Genomic DNA, 19,130 nt, shown 5'->3' on the forward strand with positions numbered 1-19,130 from the left:
CTCCATTCTCAAGCCTAATCTGGTTTCTCAGGAAAACTCCCCTTAGGCCAAAGCCTGATTTCCACGGAAACTGGTTTCGCTATCCCTGGTTGCTTGGGAACGATCACGGGAATACAAAACATCATATCTCTGCTGCTCCATGCCTCAAAGGGTCCCTTCCTTGCCAGACTGGGCTCCCAAGCCTGGCACCCAGCCTGGCGAGGAAGGAGCACGGGGCAGTGGAGGGAGAAGCTGCTGCTGCCAAGGTCCTCTTAGGCAGTGGCCTCCTCTTTACCCCCTCTTCTGCTCCATGCCTCAGAGGGTCCCTTCCTCGCCAGGCTGGGCACCCAAGCCTGGTGCCCAGCCTGGGGAGGAAGGAGCATGGAGGAGTGAGGGGGAAGCCGCCGCTGAGGCCCTCTTTGGCAGTGGCCTCCTGTTTGCTTACACTTGAAAATTACCTAGGGCCGGCCCTGAGCATATTAGAAACTTGGCCTGTCATTGAACATCAAGACTCTTCCAGCAGTCACCAGCCAATCCAATGTCTGAAATACAGCTTTATGGTGTACCATTAGAAACACTGACACTGAAATACAACACTGCCTGAGCCCTACAAGTGCAGCATTTTTCCGAATGAACCAGAGAGTGTTTGAGGACCAGGACATCCATAAGGATACCAAGGTGCTTGTTTATAAAGCTATTGTCCTCCCAACCTTGCTATATGCCTGCGAGACATGGACTATCTACAGACATTATTTATTTATTTATTTGCAGCTTTTATATTCCGCCCTTCTCACCCCGCAGGGGACTCAGAGCGGATTACAGTGTACACATATATGGCAAACATTCAATGCCAGTTTTGACATACAAACATATACAGACATACACAGAGGCTATTTAACTTTTTCTGGCCGCCGGGGAGCTGTCGCTTTCATCGTCCATCTGCGACGCTGATGAAGCACTTACGCATTCCCGCATGCTTCCCCTCTGGGATGCTTTGCTGGAGTCTTCTTTATGGCCTCATAAATAAGTTAATTTAGCCTCCTCACACTTTAAGGTGGTACCTTATTTTCCTACTTGACAGATGCAACTGTCTTTCGGGTTGCAAAGGTCAACAACAGGTTACACATAATTGGTTGGAAACCCACTCCAACCTGGGCTGGCTTCAAACTCATGACCATTTTTTGGTCAAAGTGATCTTAATGCAGCTGACAATCAGCCTGCTGCGCCACAATCCCATTCTAGGACATCACATGCAATTCCTAGAACGATTCCATCAGCACTATTTATAACCTTGCAACAATACAGTTAAGCTTAATAAGCTTGGGTAGAACTTCTAAAAAGAAAATCAAGACATCCCCATGCTGATCGCGTTGATTCTTTGTCTCCACTGGCCCTTGCATTTTATTTTCCCTCACCAGCCCCTTAGTGCTCTCTTCCAATTCTTCCTCCCCAGACCTCTCTGTGGATCCTTCCATACAGCCCTATATCCCAGAATGTCAAGGCAGGAAATTCCACATTATCTGAGTGTGGACTCAGATAATCCAGTTCAAAGCAGATATTGTGGGATTTTCTGCCTTGATATTCTGGGATATAAAGCTGTGTGGAAGGGCCCTACTTCAGTTCGGTTCAGTTTCTAAGTTTGGATGATTATACACAGTTGCGTTTTATTCCGCAGTTTTGCATTAGCTTTTAAAAAGAAGTTTAATAACCAAAGGAAGCAGTGATTGTCAGGAAGTAAAACCATATTTGCATAGAAATTGCACGGATGTAGAAACTAGACAAATATGTACTTTCTCAACAAACTAATTGAGAATCATAGCTTTAAAAATAGCAACCTAGCTTTCAAGAGGCAAGATGGCACAGCGGTTTGTGCATTAGACTATCATTCTGGAGACTATAGATTTCAGACTTAGGGCAACCCTAAGATTAACCTAACACAGGGTTTTCTCGGCAAAGTTAGTTCAAAAGAGGTTTGCATTTGTATTCTCTGAGAAAATGGGACCTTCCACACAACCCTATTTCCCAGAATATCAGGGCAGAAAATCCCACAATATCTGCTTTGAACTGGGTTATCTGAATCCACACTCAGAAAATATGGGAATTTCTTCCTTGATATTCTGGGATATAGGGCTGTGTGGAAGGGCCCTAAGAGAAAGTGGCTTGCTCAAGGTCACCCAGTAGGTTTCCATAGCTGAGAAGGGATTTGAACCTTGGTTTCCAGACTAAACTACACTGTCTTAACCCTATTAATAGGGAATTGCATTTAAAATTCCCAAATACTGCTCATGCCTCTCCAAATCATATGAGAATCACCAGCCCTCTATAAGTAGTCCAGTATCTGGAGAACCACATGATTCCCTCGCACTCCCATTTTAAAATAGCAAATGGGAAGGAATTTTTTTTTTTGTGCAAAAGATTTTGATCCAGAAAACATTTTTAAAAACAAAAATTGCTTTTAAGCCGGAGCTTTTCTTATGAGGTTTGAGAGACAATCAGATAAAAGGACAAGAGACAATATTTCAGTACAGTAATGTAATACAATATAATACTACTACTAATAATATGATATTATAATTATATATTTATATTACATGTAATATTACAGTTAAGTGGCTGAGGGGGGAAAGGAAATGGCTGTTAGGAACCGTGGGAGTTGAAGTCCAAAACACCAGGAGGGCCGAGGTTTGCCCATACCTGGTCTAAAGGTTTCTGCTAACTATATTCTTTAAAAGCATTTAAAAAAAAAACACACACACATCTGGGTTCATGGAAAATGTACTTACCTCCCAGAAGGAAGGCTGTCCCTAAAAGCTTCATAGTGATGGAATAGAAAACTGTGAATTTTAAAACCCAGCACGTTCCAGGACCAGTTTTCAAAGGCTGAGATTCTGGATCTCTCAAAATAAGAGCCTAATTCCAAAATGTGGATTATGAAGGTGGTCCACAAGATTGCCTGTGCGGAGGTCCCCAGTTGAGGCAAAAGTCTAGGCAGATAGCTCCAATTTCAAGGAAGACTAGGTGAGGTTGATTCCTTTGCAAACACTGATGGAAGATTTGCATTTCAAAGCAGAAATCGATTTGCTTTCATGAACTGCTGCTGCTGCCTTGTACACATCCTGTCCATTTGGGGGATTCTTTATTCGAGGAGTTGCAAATATTTCAGATAAGGGATGCTCAACCTGTATATTATTATTATTATTATTATTATTATTATTATTATTATTATTATTACAATCCTATGCACATCTATTGGAAGGCCCCAAACAATTCAGTATGACGTAGGGTGCATCTACACTGTAGAATAAATGCAGTGTGACATTTATTTATTTATTTCAAACATTTCTATCCCGTCCTTCTCAACCCCCGAGGGGGGACTCAGGGCGGCTTACAAACGGCAACCATTAGATGTCAACAACAACATCAATCACATTACAAAACAAACTGACATTAGGTAAACAATAGATTACAAATCTACATCAAAATATTAAGATATTAAAACATTAAAATTAAAAACAGAGCCAGGTCCAAATCTCAAATCCAAATCAGAGTCCAGAGTTCCATTTCGAGGTTTATTTGTGGTTAGTTCATAAGTCAATTGCTGTTTAACTGCTATGGCTCAACGCTATGGAATAATGTGAGCTGTAGTTTGCTGAGCTACCCAGCACTGTTTTGCAGGGAAGGCTGTAAAACCGTAACTCCCATAACTCAATAGAACTAAGTCAAAGCAGTTAAAGTGTTGTCAAACTCCATTCATTCTACAGTATAGATCAGACATGGACAAACTTCAGCCCTCCACATGTTTTGGACTTCAACTTCCACAATCCCTAACAACTCATGTTAGTTTGCCCATGCCTAGTATAGATCAAACCTTATTCTCAGGCTACATATAGGAGTTCTGCTTCAAAGGTCTGAAGCTACTGGAGTACAGGTCACTTTTTTAATTAGTCAATACATTTGAAAACTTTTAAGTCTGTGGTCATATGTGCAGTGCACTCACCTTATGTAATCCAATTATGTATGAATACAGAATTGTTGGTTCATTAAATAGTTTTCCCTTGTTTCTAGCCGCTGCTATTTTATATATTACTAGCTGTGCCCTGCCACGCGTTGCTGTGGCCTATAGTAAAACTTATCAAAGTTGAGGTAGATATCTGGACTATTATGAAAGAGAGGTACCTACCTATTCCTTCCCCCTTTCTCTCCTTTCTTCCTTCTCTACCTCTTTCTTTCTTTCCTTCTTTCACTACTTGGTTTCATCCTTCTCTCTTTCCTTCATTCCCTCCCCCTTTCTTCCTTTGCCTTTCGTCCCTCCCTGTTTGCTTCCTTCTTTCTCTTTTTATTTCCTTTTATTTCACCACCATCATAACAATAACAATAATGCAATGCATTGCCTCCGGGACCTGACACCTCTCCCATTCCCCCTAAAAGGGTCTCATAGGAATAATAGCATCATAATAATCATAGAAATAACAACCTTTACCCGCCACGCATTGCTGTGACCAACCTTCCCTCTTTCTCTCCTTCTTTCCCTCCTTCCTTCCTTCCCTCCCATCTTTCCTTCTCCTCTTTCTTCTCTATCTCCTTCCTTCCCCCTTTTTCTTTCTCTTCTGGCCTCTTTCCTTCCTTCTCTCTTTCCTTCTTTCCTTCCCTCCCTCTTTCTCTACATCTTCCCCCTTCCTTCACTCCCTCTTTCCTTCCTTCATTCCCTTTTTTCTTTCCTTCTCTCCTTCCTTCCTTCCCCCTTTTTCTTTCTCTTCTGGTCTCTTTTCTTCCTTCTCTCTTTCCTTCTTTCCTTCCCTCCCTCTTTCTCTACATCTTCCCCCTTCCTTCACTCCCTCTTTCCTTCTTTCATTCCCTTTTTTCTTTCCTTCTCTCCTTCCTTCCTTTCCCCTTTTTCTTTCCCTCCCTCTGTCTCTCATTTCTTCCTTCTCTACCTCTTTCCTTCCTTCCCCCTTTTTCTTTCTCTTCTGCTGTCTCTCTTTTCTTTCCTTCCATCTTTCCTTTTCTTTCCTTTTCTTCTTCCTTCTTTCTCTAACTTTCCTTCCTTCCCCCTTTTCGTTATCTCCCTTTCTCTTTCTTCCTTCTTTCCTTCCTTCCTGTCTTTCCTGGATTTTGACAGGGCGGGAAGGGGTGCGGTGGGGTTTGGAGGTGGCGTGAAGTAAAAGGAGGTAAGATTGGGGCAGGCGAGTGATGGAGTGTGAGGTTGTGTGTGTGTGTGCGGCAGCGGGGGGAGTGATGGAGCGTGGGGTTGCGTGTGTGTGTGCGGCAGCGGGGGGGGAGTGGGGTTGCGCGTGTGTGTGTGGCGGTGGGGGGAGTGATGGAGCGTGGGGTTGCGTGTGTGTGTGCGGCGGGGGGAATGATGGAGCGTGGGGTTGTGTGTGTGCGTGCGGCGGGGGTGTGTGTGTGCAGGAAGCGGCGCGGCGGGGCTTGGAGTGGGCATGGCTTCCGCAGAGGGAACTGTGTGCGCGCGCCAGGGAACTTGCGGCTGGGCACCAATGCGCATGCTCAGTTGTTTTGCCGTTTTGTGAGTGTGTTGTTGTGTTGTTTTTCATTTTGAGTAGATATGTTTGTACCTTATGGGTTGTGTTATGGGCATGGGAATTTTGGTTAAGTTTCGTTGGGGGGTTTGTGAGTTTTGTTGATTTGCCGTTTTGTGAGTGTGTTGTTGTGTTGTTTTTCATTTTGAGTAGATATGTTTGTACCTTGTGGGTTGTGTTATGGGCATGGCAATTTTGGTTAAGTTTCGTTGGGTTTTTTTGAGTTTTGTTGTTTTGCCGTTTTGTGAGTGTGTTGTTGTGTTGTTTTTCATTTTGAGTAGATATGTTTGTACCTTGTGGGTTGTGTTATGGGCATGGCAATTTTGGTTAAGTTTCGTTGGGTTTTTTTGAGTTTTGTTGTTTTGCCGTTTTGTGAGTGTGTTGTTGTGTTGTTTTTCATTTTGAGTAGATATGTTTGTACCTTGTGGGTTGTGTTATGGGCATGGGAATTTTGGTACAGTTTCGTTGGGGGGTTTTTGAGTTTTGTTTCCTCGTTGGATGCCCCTAACAAATTTATATATATAGATTTTGTGGAGTGCATCTTTGCATTGCAGTTGCTTTATTTACTACTTTTGAATCCACCTGGTTTGATATTGAACAATTTCCTATAGATGCAAAAGTGACAGCATCCATTAACTTTGGATCAAGAGGATCAACTGCAACAATATTCTTAAGAAATTAGAGGACTGAACATTGGTCCCAAACTTGGAATTTGGTTTCAGGGGTTTTGCAGCAGGTGGAGGAGGAGTAGCTTTTAAACTTTGTCAAGTTTTGAAAGAATTAATATTCACATATTTATTTGAATCATTTTGTATTGCCTTATTAATATACAAATTGACTACCCCCTATCCAAACTTCATGCGATCAGAAGTGTTTTGGATATCTTGGAAATGGGATCCAAGTCGAAACACAAAATCAATTCATGCTTCATATACATTTGATACATAACACCTGAAGGAAACTTTATACACAATATTTTGTGTGATTTTGTGCATGAAGTTTGTGCACACCGAACGTCAGAAAGCAGAAGTGTCACGATCTCAACCACCCAAGAGGACAATTTTGGATTCTGGAGAAAAGTGGAATTCCTGATAAGAGATACCCAACCTGGGTTGCTGTGAGTTTTTCGGGCTGTATGACCATGTTCCAGCAGCATTCCCTCCTGACATTTTGCCTGCATCTGTGGCTGGCACCTTCAGAGGTTGTGAGGATGCTTACCACAGATGCAGGTGAAACGTCAGGAGAGAATGCTGCTGGAACATGGCTATACAGCCCGAAAAACTCACAGCAACACAGTGATTCCAGAGATGAAAGCCTTCAGCAATACATTGACACTCAACTTGTTTTTTATTGTAGTATCACTTTGGGTGCCCAACAGAAAACAACAATAAAATAATAAATTACATAATATAATTCATAGTATAGTCAACTTTCATATTTGTTTTTATGTCAAAATTCAGAATGTTATCTGAGGACTACAAAACAGTCACATAGGCTGCAGTTATTTCCTGCAGTTATTTGGCAGCCTCAGCAAGCCGGTTGAATGCTTGAGACAAGGCAGTGACAGTGTCTAAGATCCGGCGCCGGTCCTTTTCAGCTAAGCGTGTGCCACAGCGCTGGAGGAATTTGTCTGGGTGCCAGAGAGCCTGCTGGCGTCGGAGGAAGCGCCGGTAAGCTCCCTGGTCAGCAGGGTCCACTCCGTGAAGCGCCACGGTGGCCATCTGCTCAGGTGTTCCAGATGGGCACGGCCAGGGAATGTCTACATAACGTAAAGACTGAGAACTGGAACTGGAACTGGAGAAGACCTGGCTGCAGCCTTCCTCATAGCGCCGCCTCTTGGCCTCCTTCAACTCCTCCTCCTTGGCCTGGGCACGTTTTTCGAACAGCAGGCGCTCTTCTTCCAGGAGGCGCCATGATTTCGCAGAAGTTTTTGGGGTTTCCTTTTTAGGCCTTCGATAATGTTGTTCCTCTTCTTTCCTGCGTTTTTTCTTGTATTCCTGAAATATGCGGTTGGCCCAGTCTTCAAAGGTTTCTGGATCTGGACTTTGGGTGCTGAATTCATCTGGGAAGGGTCATCAAAAAAAAGCAGAAATGTCAAAAGGCATGTGGGAGAGATGGAAATGACTAGATATCCCAATGCAAGAAGAATGGCTGAGAAAGATATGTGTATTACCGAAGAAGGACAAATTGACAATGTTGATCAAGGAGAAATCTTTAACCAAATTTAAGGAAAACAGGGATCCTATATTATTATTATTATTATTATTATTATTATTATTATTATTATTCTGACACAAAAACACAGTATGCCATCAAACAAGATATATATGTTGGATTTTTGTATTTTTATTATTTTCGTATTATTTTTATTTATTATTATTATTTTACAGTAAAGTTGGGGACAATCTTCAACTACTGGTTTTCTGATGTAGAAAAGTGATAGTAAAAGTAGAAGGGAAGAAATAAAGTGACACTTGAAAGCAGTAACGAGTGGGAAGCTAAAATCAGCAGGCAATGAACGTGAGGCTTGTCAATGAGTTTTAGCAGATATCTGTTTAGACTGTCTACGTTGTACAGAATATTGTAAATAAAGGCGTACTTGCTGTTGTAGTTTAGTTTTATATATAATGAAAAGTCATTATTTTTTCTGGCTTTTATGGCAGTAGTTTTTCCTTCATTTCTCTTTGTTTCTCTTTGTATTTCATATCTCAAAATGCAGAGAGAAAGGTTGAGACCAGGAACATCAACTTGCCATCTGTTCAGTACACAAAGATTGGAAAATGACCTTAAGACTTCCTGGTTCACAACCTGCTTGCTCTCTCTCCCTGCCATTGCATTATTCTAACTTGCAATAAATCAATGTCATCTTTTTTCTCCTTTTTCCTGTTAGCGTCATTGATTGCTCTGGAATGACAATGATAAAAAAATCCCCAACATGACTCTGCAGGTGAATTTTGTCTTAGCTCTAAATAGATCACTTTATCCAAGCTTGTGAAATAATATTTCCCCAGATTTCTGAAGCCAAAGGTGTGACTGGGTCAACAGTTTTAACTTTAAGGTTGATTCTGGGTCAACAGGGAAAGGCCCCTGGCTTAGGCTGCAACTTAGAATCAGAGAGTTAGAAGAAATCATAAGGAGCAGGGGTCCTCAAACTATGGCCCGGGGGCCGGATACGGCCCTCCGAGGTCATTTACCTGGCCCTTGCTCAGGGTCAACCTAAGTCTGAAACGACTTGAAAGCACACAACAACAACAACCCTATCTCATCAGCCAAAAGCAGGCCCATACTTCCCATTGAAATACTAATAAGTTTATATTTCTTAAAATTGTTATTTATTTTAATTATTGTATTGTTTTAAAGTGCTTTTTTGCACTACAAATAAGATATATGCAGTGTCCATAGGAATTCATTCATGCTTTTTTCAAATTATAATCCGGCCCTCCAACAGTTTGAGGGACTGTGACCTGGCCCTTTGTTTAAAAAGTTTGAGGACCCCTGATAAGGAGCATCTCATTCTGCCATGCAAGGACACACCATCAAAGCCCTCCCAACAGATGGCCATTTACCCTCTGCTTAAAAACCGCCAGAGAAGGAGATTTTACCATGCTCCTAGGTAGCATATTCTACTGTCAAATGGCTGTTACCATCAGGAAGTTCTTCCTAATATTTAGGTGGAATCTTCTTTCCCACAATTTGTATCCATTGGTTTGGTTCTAGTTTCCAGAACAGCAGGATTAAAGCTAACCCACGCCTCAGTATTTAAACAGCTATCATGTTCCCTCTTGGCCTTCTCTGTTCCAAATTACTTACAGTATTTATATTCCACCCTTCTCACCCCAAAGGGGACTCAGGGAGGATCACAGAAGATGCTTACATGGCAAACATTCAATGCTATTTTATACACAACTAGACAGACAATTATACACAGATAAGAGGTATATATATATATATATTGGCTTTCTCCCTCTTTCGGCATCTTGGAAGGTGTTGTGCTTGGTTCCAGCTGAGGCGGGGTGTGTGTGTGTGTGTGTGTGTGTGTGTGTGTGTGTGTGCTGTCGCTCTATCTCCCTACCAAAGAGTCAGTTCATAACTTCCTCCTCTTGGATTGAATCGCCGACATTCCTTCTGGGTGCTTCAGAATACCTCCCCTGCTTTTTTATGAGTGGTATCTATAGATCTAATCACATTTTTGCTTTCGAAGCGCTAGGTAAGTGGAATCTGGGCTAAAGGCCAGGAGCTCACCCTGACCCAGCGTCGAACTGGCAGCCTTTCGACTATGGCTGAAATTTAACCAGCTGTGCTAAAGCCAGCCAGCTCCTCACAGGGCTTGGCTTTTAACCCTCTGAACATTTTGGTGGCCCTTCTCTGAATACGTTCCAGTTTGTCAATATCCCTCTTGAATTATGATGCCCAGAACTGGACACAGTGTTATTTTAGGTGAGACTAAGGCCCCTTCTAAACAGCTGTATAAAATCCACATTGAACTGGATAATATGGCAGTGGGGACTCAGATAACCCAGTTCAAAACAGATATTGTGGATTATCTGCCTTGATATTCTGGGTAATATGGCTTTGTGGAAGGGCCCTAAGACTTCCCTTGATATCAACACTATGCTTCTACTGATGCATTGGCCACCGATTCCAGTTCTGGGCATCACAATTCAAGAGGGATATTGGCAAACTGGAAATGTTCAGAGAAGGGTAACCAAACTGATCAAACATTTGGAAGCCAAGCCTTATGAGGAGCAGCTGAGGAAGCTGGATAGATTTAACCTTTAGGCTTCGAGGAGACATTATAGGACTGTGGCGGAGCTGGCTGGGAGTCAGCTGCATTAAGATCACTACTGACTGAAAGGTCATGAGTTCGAAGCCAGTCCAGGTTGGAGTGAGCTTCTGACCTTTGTGTAGCTTGCTGTCAACCTTTGCAGCCCGAAAGACAGTTGCATCTCTCAAATAGGAAATTTAGGTACCGCTTATGCAGGGAGGCTAATTTAACTAATTTATGATGCCATAAAAAAATCTCCAGCAAGCCAGCAAAAAAGAATGAGGAAGTACACCACCAGTGTCACAAATGGACGGTGAAGCAACAGCTCCCCTGGTGACCAGAATACCCTCATGAAAGCTGGAAAGTTAAATAGCCTCTGTGTGTCTGTCTATATATGGTGTGTGTCTATGGCATTGTATATGTACATTGCCATGTATATGTACATTGTAATCCGCCCTGAGACCTCAGCGGATTACAATGGAATATAAATACTATAGGGTGGGATATAAATACTATAAATAAATAAATGTTTAACTATTTGAATGAATGTCACACTGAGGTGGAGGTGACTTTGGTTTCTGCTGCTCCAAACACTGGGAGTCAAAGCAGTGGATTCAAACCACAGGAAAAGAGATTCCAGCTAAACATTAAGAAGACCTTCCTGATGGTAAGAACTGTTCAAAAGTGAAATATGCTGCCCAGAAGTGTGATGGAGTCTCCTTCTCTGGAGGTTTTGAAGCAGAGAGGCTGGACAGGTATCTGTCAAGAGGGCTTTGGTTGTGTGTTCCTGCATGGCAGAATGGAGGTGGACTGGGCATCCCTTATGGTCTCTTCCAAATCTATGATTCTGATTGCATGTAGCATTCTTCTATGTGTTAGACTAATGTTACAAATATGGAAAGGAAGCCAGTAAACCAAAGAAAATAAAGTACAGCCCATCTTGAATCTCACAAGAGGGGGGGGGGGGGGAACGGGACACTTCAACTACTACTAGCGGTGTAAGAAACTCTAACCCTAGAAAAATGCCAAACTCACCTTCATCCTGCCAGAAAGTCTCCTGATATTCATCTTCCCATTCACCAAGAAGCTTGGACTGCCACTCCCTCTCAGCATCCCGTTTAGTCTCTTCTTCCTCAAAGTCTTTCTCGGGACACTGTGGACAATGAAAGATATTCGGAATTCAAGTCAGTGTTTGAAACTAACCAACCTGGTAAACCAGTCTCTCCCTGCTGAGACATGACTGTTACCCATTTCTCCTCCGTTTCTCCCAGGAGGTCCCCCGGTGTCTTTCCGTCTCTGTTCCGGATGTTCATGGCGGAAGGGCAACGTTTTCGCAAAGGTACAAACAGGTCTTCATAAACTGTGGCAGAGAAGTGGTAAAAAAACAAAGAACAATCAATGCTGTTAGTGACTACTTCGCCAAATAAGGGAGACAACTTAGTTTCCTAGGCCCTTTTTACACTATCATATAAAATCCAGATTGTCTGCTTTGAACTGGATTATATGGCAGTGTAGACTCAAATAATCCAGTTTGATAATCTGGATATATGGCAGTTTAGAAGGGGCTCAAGATCCTCTAATAGTGCAGACTTTGTACTTCACTTAGAAAAGTCAGGTTCTCTCTGTTGGGACTCAGTCTGTGATTGAACCGGAGGCTGTGGTTGACATGTGAATGAGTTTCAGTCTCCTGATGTTTCTGTGTCTGATGTGGGGAATGAGGAGGGAAGTCAGTCCCCTGTTGCTTCTGATGTGAGGGATGCTGGGACTGACTCTGAGGTGCAAGATGGAGACACTTTGGTCAATTAGTTTCATGCAGACACTGACAGAGAGGAGCATGCGGGGCAAAGGGCAGATTCTAGTGAGAATGCTTCTGTCAGGCCTTGGGAAAAAGGTTTACTCCCTTCGTCTGCGAGCTCTCCAGATTCTAGTTTGGAAAACAGTCTGACACCTACTAGAGTTAATGAAGAGTCAGATAAGCAGAGTCGGCGGCTGGAGATTAGCCAGAATTGACAAGAGGCCCAATGACTACGTAGGTCCGAAAGAATTCGTCAATTAAAGTCTAAGTCCGGGGGAAAGCGAAACCAGTTTTTGGGATTTAAGGTTTGTCTGTAGAAAATCTTGTCAGATCAGGCATCGTTTGGAAACCAAGTGTAAGCCTCATGGAATCCCTGTTCAAGTGGTCTTGTTTTCATGGGTTTTTTTTCTAGCTTCTTAAGGTGACTAGCAGCATCTGGTTTGTTCTTGTTTCTTGTTTGATTCCTGTCTAGATATAATTTCCTTGGATTATATTCTCATGCTTTTTGGACATTGCTTTTGATTGCTATGTTATGGACACTGTTTTATCTGGATGCCTTTGAATGCCTTATTGCTTTTTGGAATCTTATCTATCGTTACAAGCAGTTATTTCTACTGTTTTTTGTTTTTGCTTTTTTGGTTTTTTGCTAAGCTTTAATAAAAAGGATTACTCCTTCACTCAATGTGTGGTGTGTTTTAGGAAGAGGGGCTATTTCCTGTTCTGGAGTGCAACACTCTCACTCTGATCTACAGCTCACTTTTCGGCATTGTAGTAGTAACAAAGAAACACAAGAGGGAACCCTGTCAACGTTTACACTGCTGGTCAAACAAATGTTTAACATGGTTTGGAATACTGTTAATTCTGTAACCAGTTGCACACTTGACAGATCATCAATGGTCTTATAAACCCAATCTAATTTATTATAGATATTTTAATTTCTCCAACTGGGGAAAAAGTTTGACATTTTCTTGTAATGATATATAACTGTTCATAAATAAATGAGCACTTCATTGGTCAGAAACAGCTTGAAACAGCTGCCTCACTATACTTTAGGGTTGGACCTGCCCCAATTCATAACACAACCCAACCAATAAAAATATTTTTCTTGGTGTCTTCGTTTTTAGGCCTGTTCTTGGGGTTATTTGGGGTTGATGATTCAGAAAATTCCATTGAAAGGCCTTCATCAGCTCTACTTTCTTAGATATGGTTATCATGGTTTTCTGTGGGTGAGCAGATGGTGACTGGTAGATGCCATATATTCTGTATCTCAAAAATGAGAGTTGATAGGGGAAAACTAGTGCAAATTTTGGAATTATCAGGTTAGATATATCCAGAAACAGGCCAAATATTTGAGGCACCAAAATGTCTCACCTGTGCCTCCTTTGCGTGCAACTTGCCGGGCAGCCACATGTAGAGCCGTATCTCCATTCTGATCCAAAGCATTGGCATCTGCTCCATACTTCAGCAAGAGGATCGCAGATTTGATGTCCTGCCTGGCACAGGATCTATGGAGTGGGGTTTGGTTCTTGTGTCCCGAAGTTTCAGCCAGATTCAAAGTTTCCCCGTGATGCCGCAGGAGCCTGCGCAGCTTGTGACGGTGGCCAGAATCTACATAGCGCCACAGACGATGCTGAGACTTTGATGCAATGGGAGTGGACATGCTGTTGAAAGGGTTGAGTATTGACAGATGTGGGGAAACAAGATACAGGATTAGTGTCAATTCCTTCTCCAAAATCTTGGTAATTTTCTACCATGCTATCATTGCTATGTCAATACTTCTTTTAGCTGTGTGCCTTAAAATGTCTCCAAATTATGGTGACAACTATGACAAGATTTTTTGGAGCTAAGAGTATGGGACTTGTCCAGAGCCATCCAGTGTGTTTACATGAGTTGCATCCACATTGTAGAATGAATGCAGCTTGACAACACTGTAATTGCCATGGCTCAATGCCAGGAACTGTCGTTTTACATAGTCTTTAGCCTTCTCTGCCAAAGACTGCTGGAGTCTCATTAAACTACAAATCCCATCATTCCACAGCTTTGAGCCATGGCAGTGAAAATGCATTAATTCTATAGTATAGATGCACCAATGGTTGAGCAAGCATTCAATCTGTTGTCTCCGGAGTCATGCCCCAATACTACACTAGGCTGGTTCCAATACACTTTTCTTTCTCCATCTCTGAAATACCTCTCCTCTTTTTGCTTTACTTTTATCTATGCTTCCAACCCAATTATGAAATGGACAATAACGAGTCCCATTACAAAAGTCTACTATTCTACTCCCATCTGTCTTCTTTGAAAACAGTAACTGAGTGTGGTAGATGTCTGGAATAATAACACAGCCACTCAACTCCTTGGTGAAGAACATCAGCAGCTTGTTATTGAAAACTACATAGCAAGTGTTGTTCAATTTTCCATTTTGAGTACCCATTAAAAGAGGAAAGTGGAAAGTGGGATGATTATGATGATAATAATAATAATGGGGTGCTGTGTGGTTTCTGGGGTGTATGGCTATTGTCTAACAGCATTTTCTTGCCTGCATCCATGGCTGGCATCTTCAGAGGATCAATAATTATAATTGCCAGGATGGGGGCTTGGGGCATCTCTGGTATTTATTTGTTATATGAACATATGTGACTCTTTTTGCTTCTAGCCTACAATACTTGATATGTGCTCTCCCATCCAAATGCTAACCAGGGCTGACTCTGCTTAGCTTCTAAGGCCAGATGAGAATTTGTGCCTTTAGGGAAGGCACCCTCAAATTCTGGCGCTCAGTTGTTTGGGCTCCCAATGCTCTGAAGCCCTTGCCAGCTTGCTCAATGGTCAGGAATTCTAGGACTTAGAGGCCCAAACAGCTGGAGGGCTACAGTTTCAGGAGGCAAGCTTTCAGGCATTCAGGCCACCTAAAAATATGTTTTTTGATCTCAAGAGATGTGTCACAATAGTTTAAATATTTATGATATGACACCACACACGGAGTGCTTTTCCAGGCTGGGAAAAGTTAAAGTTTTGGAGGTTTCAGCTCCCAAAACACACTATGTAACCAAACTTGTAAAAAAACCTGTTCCTGTTTTGAAAGTGTTATGTCCTGTATAATTATACAGTACTTACTTTGGAAGTAGTTATTATACTCCAGAAACTTCATTTTTGTGGCTACCACACACTTGGGCCCCTTCCACACAGCTGAATAAAATCCCACATTATCTGCTTTGAGCTGGAATATATGGCAGTGTGGACTAAGATATCCCAGTTCAAAATAGATATTGTGGAATTGTCTGCCTTGATATTCTGGGTTATATGGCTGTGTGGGAGGGCCCTAGGTTGAATGGGTTGAGTACAAGATATTCATTGAAAAGCTATAGCAAATGTGCAGCAGGATGTCCTGCAAAAAGAAACGTTTTGCAATATAGTAAACTTTCCCCATGTTTTCATGATAGAACCAACGAGGTAATTACATTTATAACCCTGGAACAAAAATAGAGTTATACAGTGACATAACTCTCCTCCATCAGCAACAGAAACACTGGTCTAAGATGCCCACATTCTCATTTAGAGCGGCCAGGAATACCTGGCCGCTCTAAATGAGTTCAAGTCCCCAGGGCCAGATCAACTACACCCAAGAGTACTGAAGGAACTAGCGGAAGTCATTTCGGAACCATTGGCAACCATCTTTGAGAGTTCTTGGAGAACGGGAGAAGTTCCAGCAGATTGGAGGAGGGCCAATGTGGTCCCAATCTTCAAGAAGGGAAAAAAGGATGACCCAAACAACTACCGTCCGGTCAGCCTCACGTCGATACCAGGCAAGATTCTGGAAAAGATTGTTAAGGAAGTGGTCTGCAAACGCTTAGAAACAAATGCGGGCATCGCTAATAGTCAACATGGATTTATCAAAAACAAGTCATGCCAGACTAATCTGATCTCTTTTTTCGATAGAGTTACAAGCTGGGTAGATGCAGGGAATGCCTAGGATGTGGCATACCTGGATTTCAGTAAGGCCTTCGACAAGGTCCCCCATGACCTTCTGGCAAGGAAACTAGTCCAATGTGGGCTAGGCAAAACTGCGGTGAGGTGGAAAGAAGTGATGAGTGGAGTGCCGCAGGGTTCCGTCCTGGGCCCGGTCCTGTTCAACATCTTTATTAATGACTTAGATGAAGGGCTAGAAGGCATGATCATCAAGTTTGCAGACGACAACAAATTGGGAGGGAGAGCCAATAGTCCAGAGGACAGGAGCAGGATTCAAAATGATCTTGACAGATTAGAGAGATGGGCCAAAACTAACAAAATGAAGTTCAACTGTGACAAATGCAAGATACTCCACTTTGGCAGGAAAAACAAAATGCAAAGATACAGAATGGGGGAGGATGCCTGGCTCGAGAGCAGTACGTGTGAAAAAGATCTTGGAGTCCTCGTGGACAACAAGTTAAACATGAGCCAACAATGTGATGTGGCGGCAAAAAAAGCCAACGGGATTTTGGCCTGCATCAATAGGAGCATAGTGTCTAGATCTAGGGAAGTAATGCTACCCCTCTATTCTGCTTTGGTTAGACCACATCTGGAATATTGTGTCCAATTCTGGGCACCACAATTCAAGAGAGATATTGACAAGCTGGAATGTGTCCAGAGGAGGGTGACTAAAATGATCAAGGGTCTGGAGAACAAGCCCTATGAGGAGCGGCTTAGGGAACTGGGCATGTTTAGCCTGAAGAAGAGAAGGCTGAGAGGAGACATGATAGCCATGTATAAATATGTGAGAGGAAGCCACAGGGAGGAGGGAGCAAGCTTGTTTTCCGCTTCCTTGGAGACTAGGACGCGGAACAATGGCTTCAAACTACAAGAGAGGAGATTCCATCTGAACATTAGGAAGAACTTCCTGACTGTGAGAGCCGTTCAGCAGTGGAACTCTCTGCCCTGGAGTGTGGTGGAGGCTCCTTCTTTGGAAGCTTTTAAACAGAGGCTGGATGGCCATTTGTCAGGGGTGATTTGAATGCAATCTTCCTGCTTCTTGGCAGGGGGTTGGACTGGATGGCCCATGAGGTCTCTTCCAACTCTTTGATTCTATGACTCTACTTTGCATTAAACCCCTGTAAGCCCCTAAATCTACCACCTGGGGGATCATATCCCATCAGCCCCTTTCCCTCCTGTCTCATTTTCTGGCTTAAAACATCCCTGGCCTAATTTACACACTCCTCTTTCTTCCCCCATCATTTTTACCTTTAAGAGCGCTCCCACTCCAAGGTTTTTCCCTTTCAAAAGCAGCTCACTTCCGCCTCGATAAGTGGGTGTTCTAAAGGGAACGGAAACCTACAACTAAGGGCGGATGTTGCTTCAAGTCGTCGTTCAAAGTGGACCTCTTTTTCTTTTTGCCCTTACTTGGTGCTCTCGGTTTTGGAGCCCGAGTAGGACACTGAACATGGAGAGAAAAGGGCTTACTAAGCAGTATAGCTTATTTATTTATTTATTTACTTACTTACTTTCTCAGCGCGTATGCGACTCAAGGCAGTTAACAGGGTAAAATTCAATGCTTACAATATCATAAATATAATTAAAAACATAACATATAATAAGAACTGATCACAAGGGTCCCAACTCTATACCCAAGGGATATGCCTCATTGTTTGTCTTTATTTGCTTTTCATTATTGTATTTAAATATAAATACAAAGTCAGGAAATTATGGTATGCAATAATAAATGGTATAGTATGAAGCTTATTTTTACACAACTACATTTATCTGGCATGTACCAATCTCCATGGGCCCTTCCACACAGCCATGTATCCCAGAATATCAAGGCAGATAATTCACAATATCTGCTTTAAACTGGGTTATCTGAGTCCACACTGACATATAATCCAGTTTAATGTGGATTTTATACATCTGTGTGGAAAGGGCCCATGAGCGCTGAGGTTGTTGTTATCCAAATTGAAATAAGCTGTGTTTCATTCTGATGGCGGGGATAAACACTGATTTAGTACTCCATCTTCAGAGGGGCAAAATCATCAACTACCTAGTGAGTCAAAAACCAAAAATTTGCCCACTCTCAAGAAACTCCACCCCAGTTCTGTCTTCCCACCCAAGATTACCAATAATACATCTACAATGTAGAGTTAATGCAATTTGATCCCACTTTAACTGCCATGGCCCAATGCTATGAAATCCTGGAAACTCTTTGGCAAAGAAGAATCAAAACTCTTTGGCAAAGAAGACAAAACATAAAATTCCCAAGATTCCATAGCATTGAGTAATGGCTATTAAAGTGGTCCTAAACTGCATTAATTCTACAGTAGATGTACCCTTGGGTTGGTTACCATGGCTGAGTGGGCATTTGAACCATGTAATCATATATTGTCGAAGGCTTTCATGGCTGGAATCACTAGGTTCTTGTGGGTTTTTTCGGGCTATAGGGCCATGTTCTAGAGGCATTTCTCCTGACGTTTCACCTGCATCTATGGCAAGCATCCTCAGAGGTAGTGAGGTCTGTTGCAATTAGGACAATGGGTTTATATATCTGTGGAATGACTGGGGTGGGGCAAAGAGTTCTTCCCTGCTGGAGCTAGGTGTGAATGTTTCAATTGACTACCTTCATTAGCATTTGAAGGCCTGGCTGAGCCTGGGAAAATCTTTTGTTGAGAGGTGTTAAGATGTGCCTGGTTGTTTCCTCTCTGCTGTTTTGCTGTTGTAATTTTTAGAGTTTTTTAATACTGGTAGCCAGATTTTGTTCATTTTCATGGTCTCTTCCTTTCTGTTGAAATTGTCCACATGCTTGTGGATTTCAATGGCTTCTCATGGAATCATAATCCAACACTTAAACCATCACTTCATGTTGACACTCAATGAAAATAATGCCAATTGAAGCCAGTGAGAATTAACAGTGAAGACCTGATTTGTGTTACTTGCCATCAACTATCTGGGAAGTGGGGTGAGCTTTGTCTTATGGTGGACCTTATTAATGAGAAACCTTCAAATCACCTTATCAACAGTCTTGCTCAGGTGTTGCAAGGCTTTATATTCATGGATAGAGTCTATCTGACTGGAATGTGGTCTTTTTTCTTTTTTT

The 19,130-nt window shown here is 42.4% G+C and overlaps 1 protein-coding gene across 1 annotated transcript; it reads right to left on the minus strand.

The window, feature by feature from the left end:
* Window positions 1-6,816: 6,816 nt before the first annotated feature.
* NFKBIL1 (NFKB inhibitor like 1) lies at window positions 6,817-17,371 on the minus strand. The gene is made up of 5 exons (XM_060759456.2): window positions 17,288-17,371; window positions 13,448-13,737; window positions 11,529-11,641; window positions 11,317-11,434; window positions 6,817-7,578 (listed from the first exon to the last, which is right to left on the minus strand). The coding sequence occupies exons 2-5, from the start codon at window positions 13,734-13,736 to the stop codon at window positions 7,031-7,033; spliced, it is 1,068 nt and encodes a 355-aa protein (XP_060615439.2). The 5' UTR covers window position 13,737; window positions 17,288-17,371; the 3' UTR covers window positions 6,817-7,030.
* Window positions 17,372-19,130: the final 1,759 nt, after the last annotated feature.

The sequence above is a fragment of the Anolis sagrei genome, chromosome 2 (genome assembly GCF_037176765.1).
Source record: "Anolis sagrei isolate rAnoSag1 chromosome 2, rAnoSag1.mat, whole genome shotgun sequence".
Classification (NCBI taxonomy): Eukaryota; Metazoa; Chordata; class Lepidosauria; order Squamata; family Dactyloidae; genus Anolis; species Anolis sagrei.

Bases quoted from the DNA above. Each gene is read 5' to 3' on its own strand.
- NFKBIL1 (XM_060759456.2), bottom strand. From the start codon at position 13,736: ATGTCCACTCCCATTGCATCAAAGTCTCAGCATCGTCTGTGGCGCTAT. The intron at 11,642-13,447 runs GTGAGACATTTT...TCTCTGCCACAG, and splicing joins TGCACGCAAAGGAGGCACAG to TTTATGAAGACCTGTTTGTA. The intron at 7,579-11,316 runs GTGAGTTTGGCA...GACCCTTCCCAG, and splicing joins GACTTTCTGGCAGGATGAAG to ATGAATTCAGCACCCAAAGT.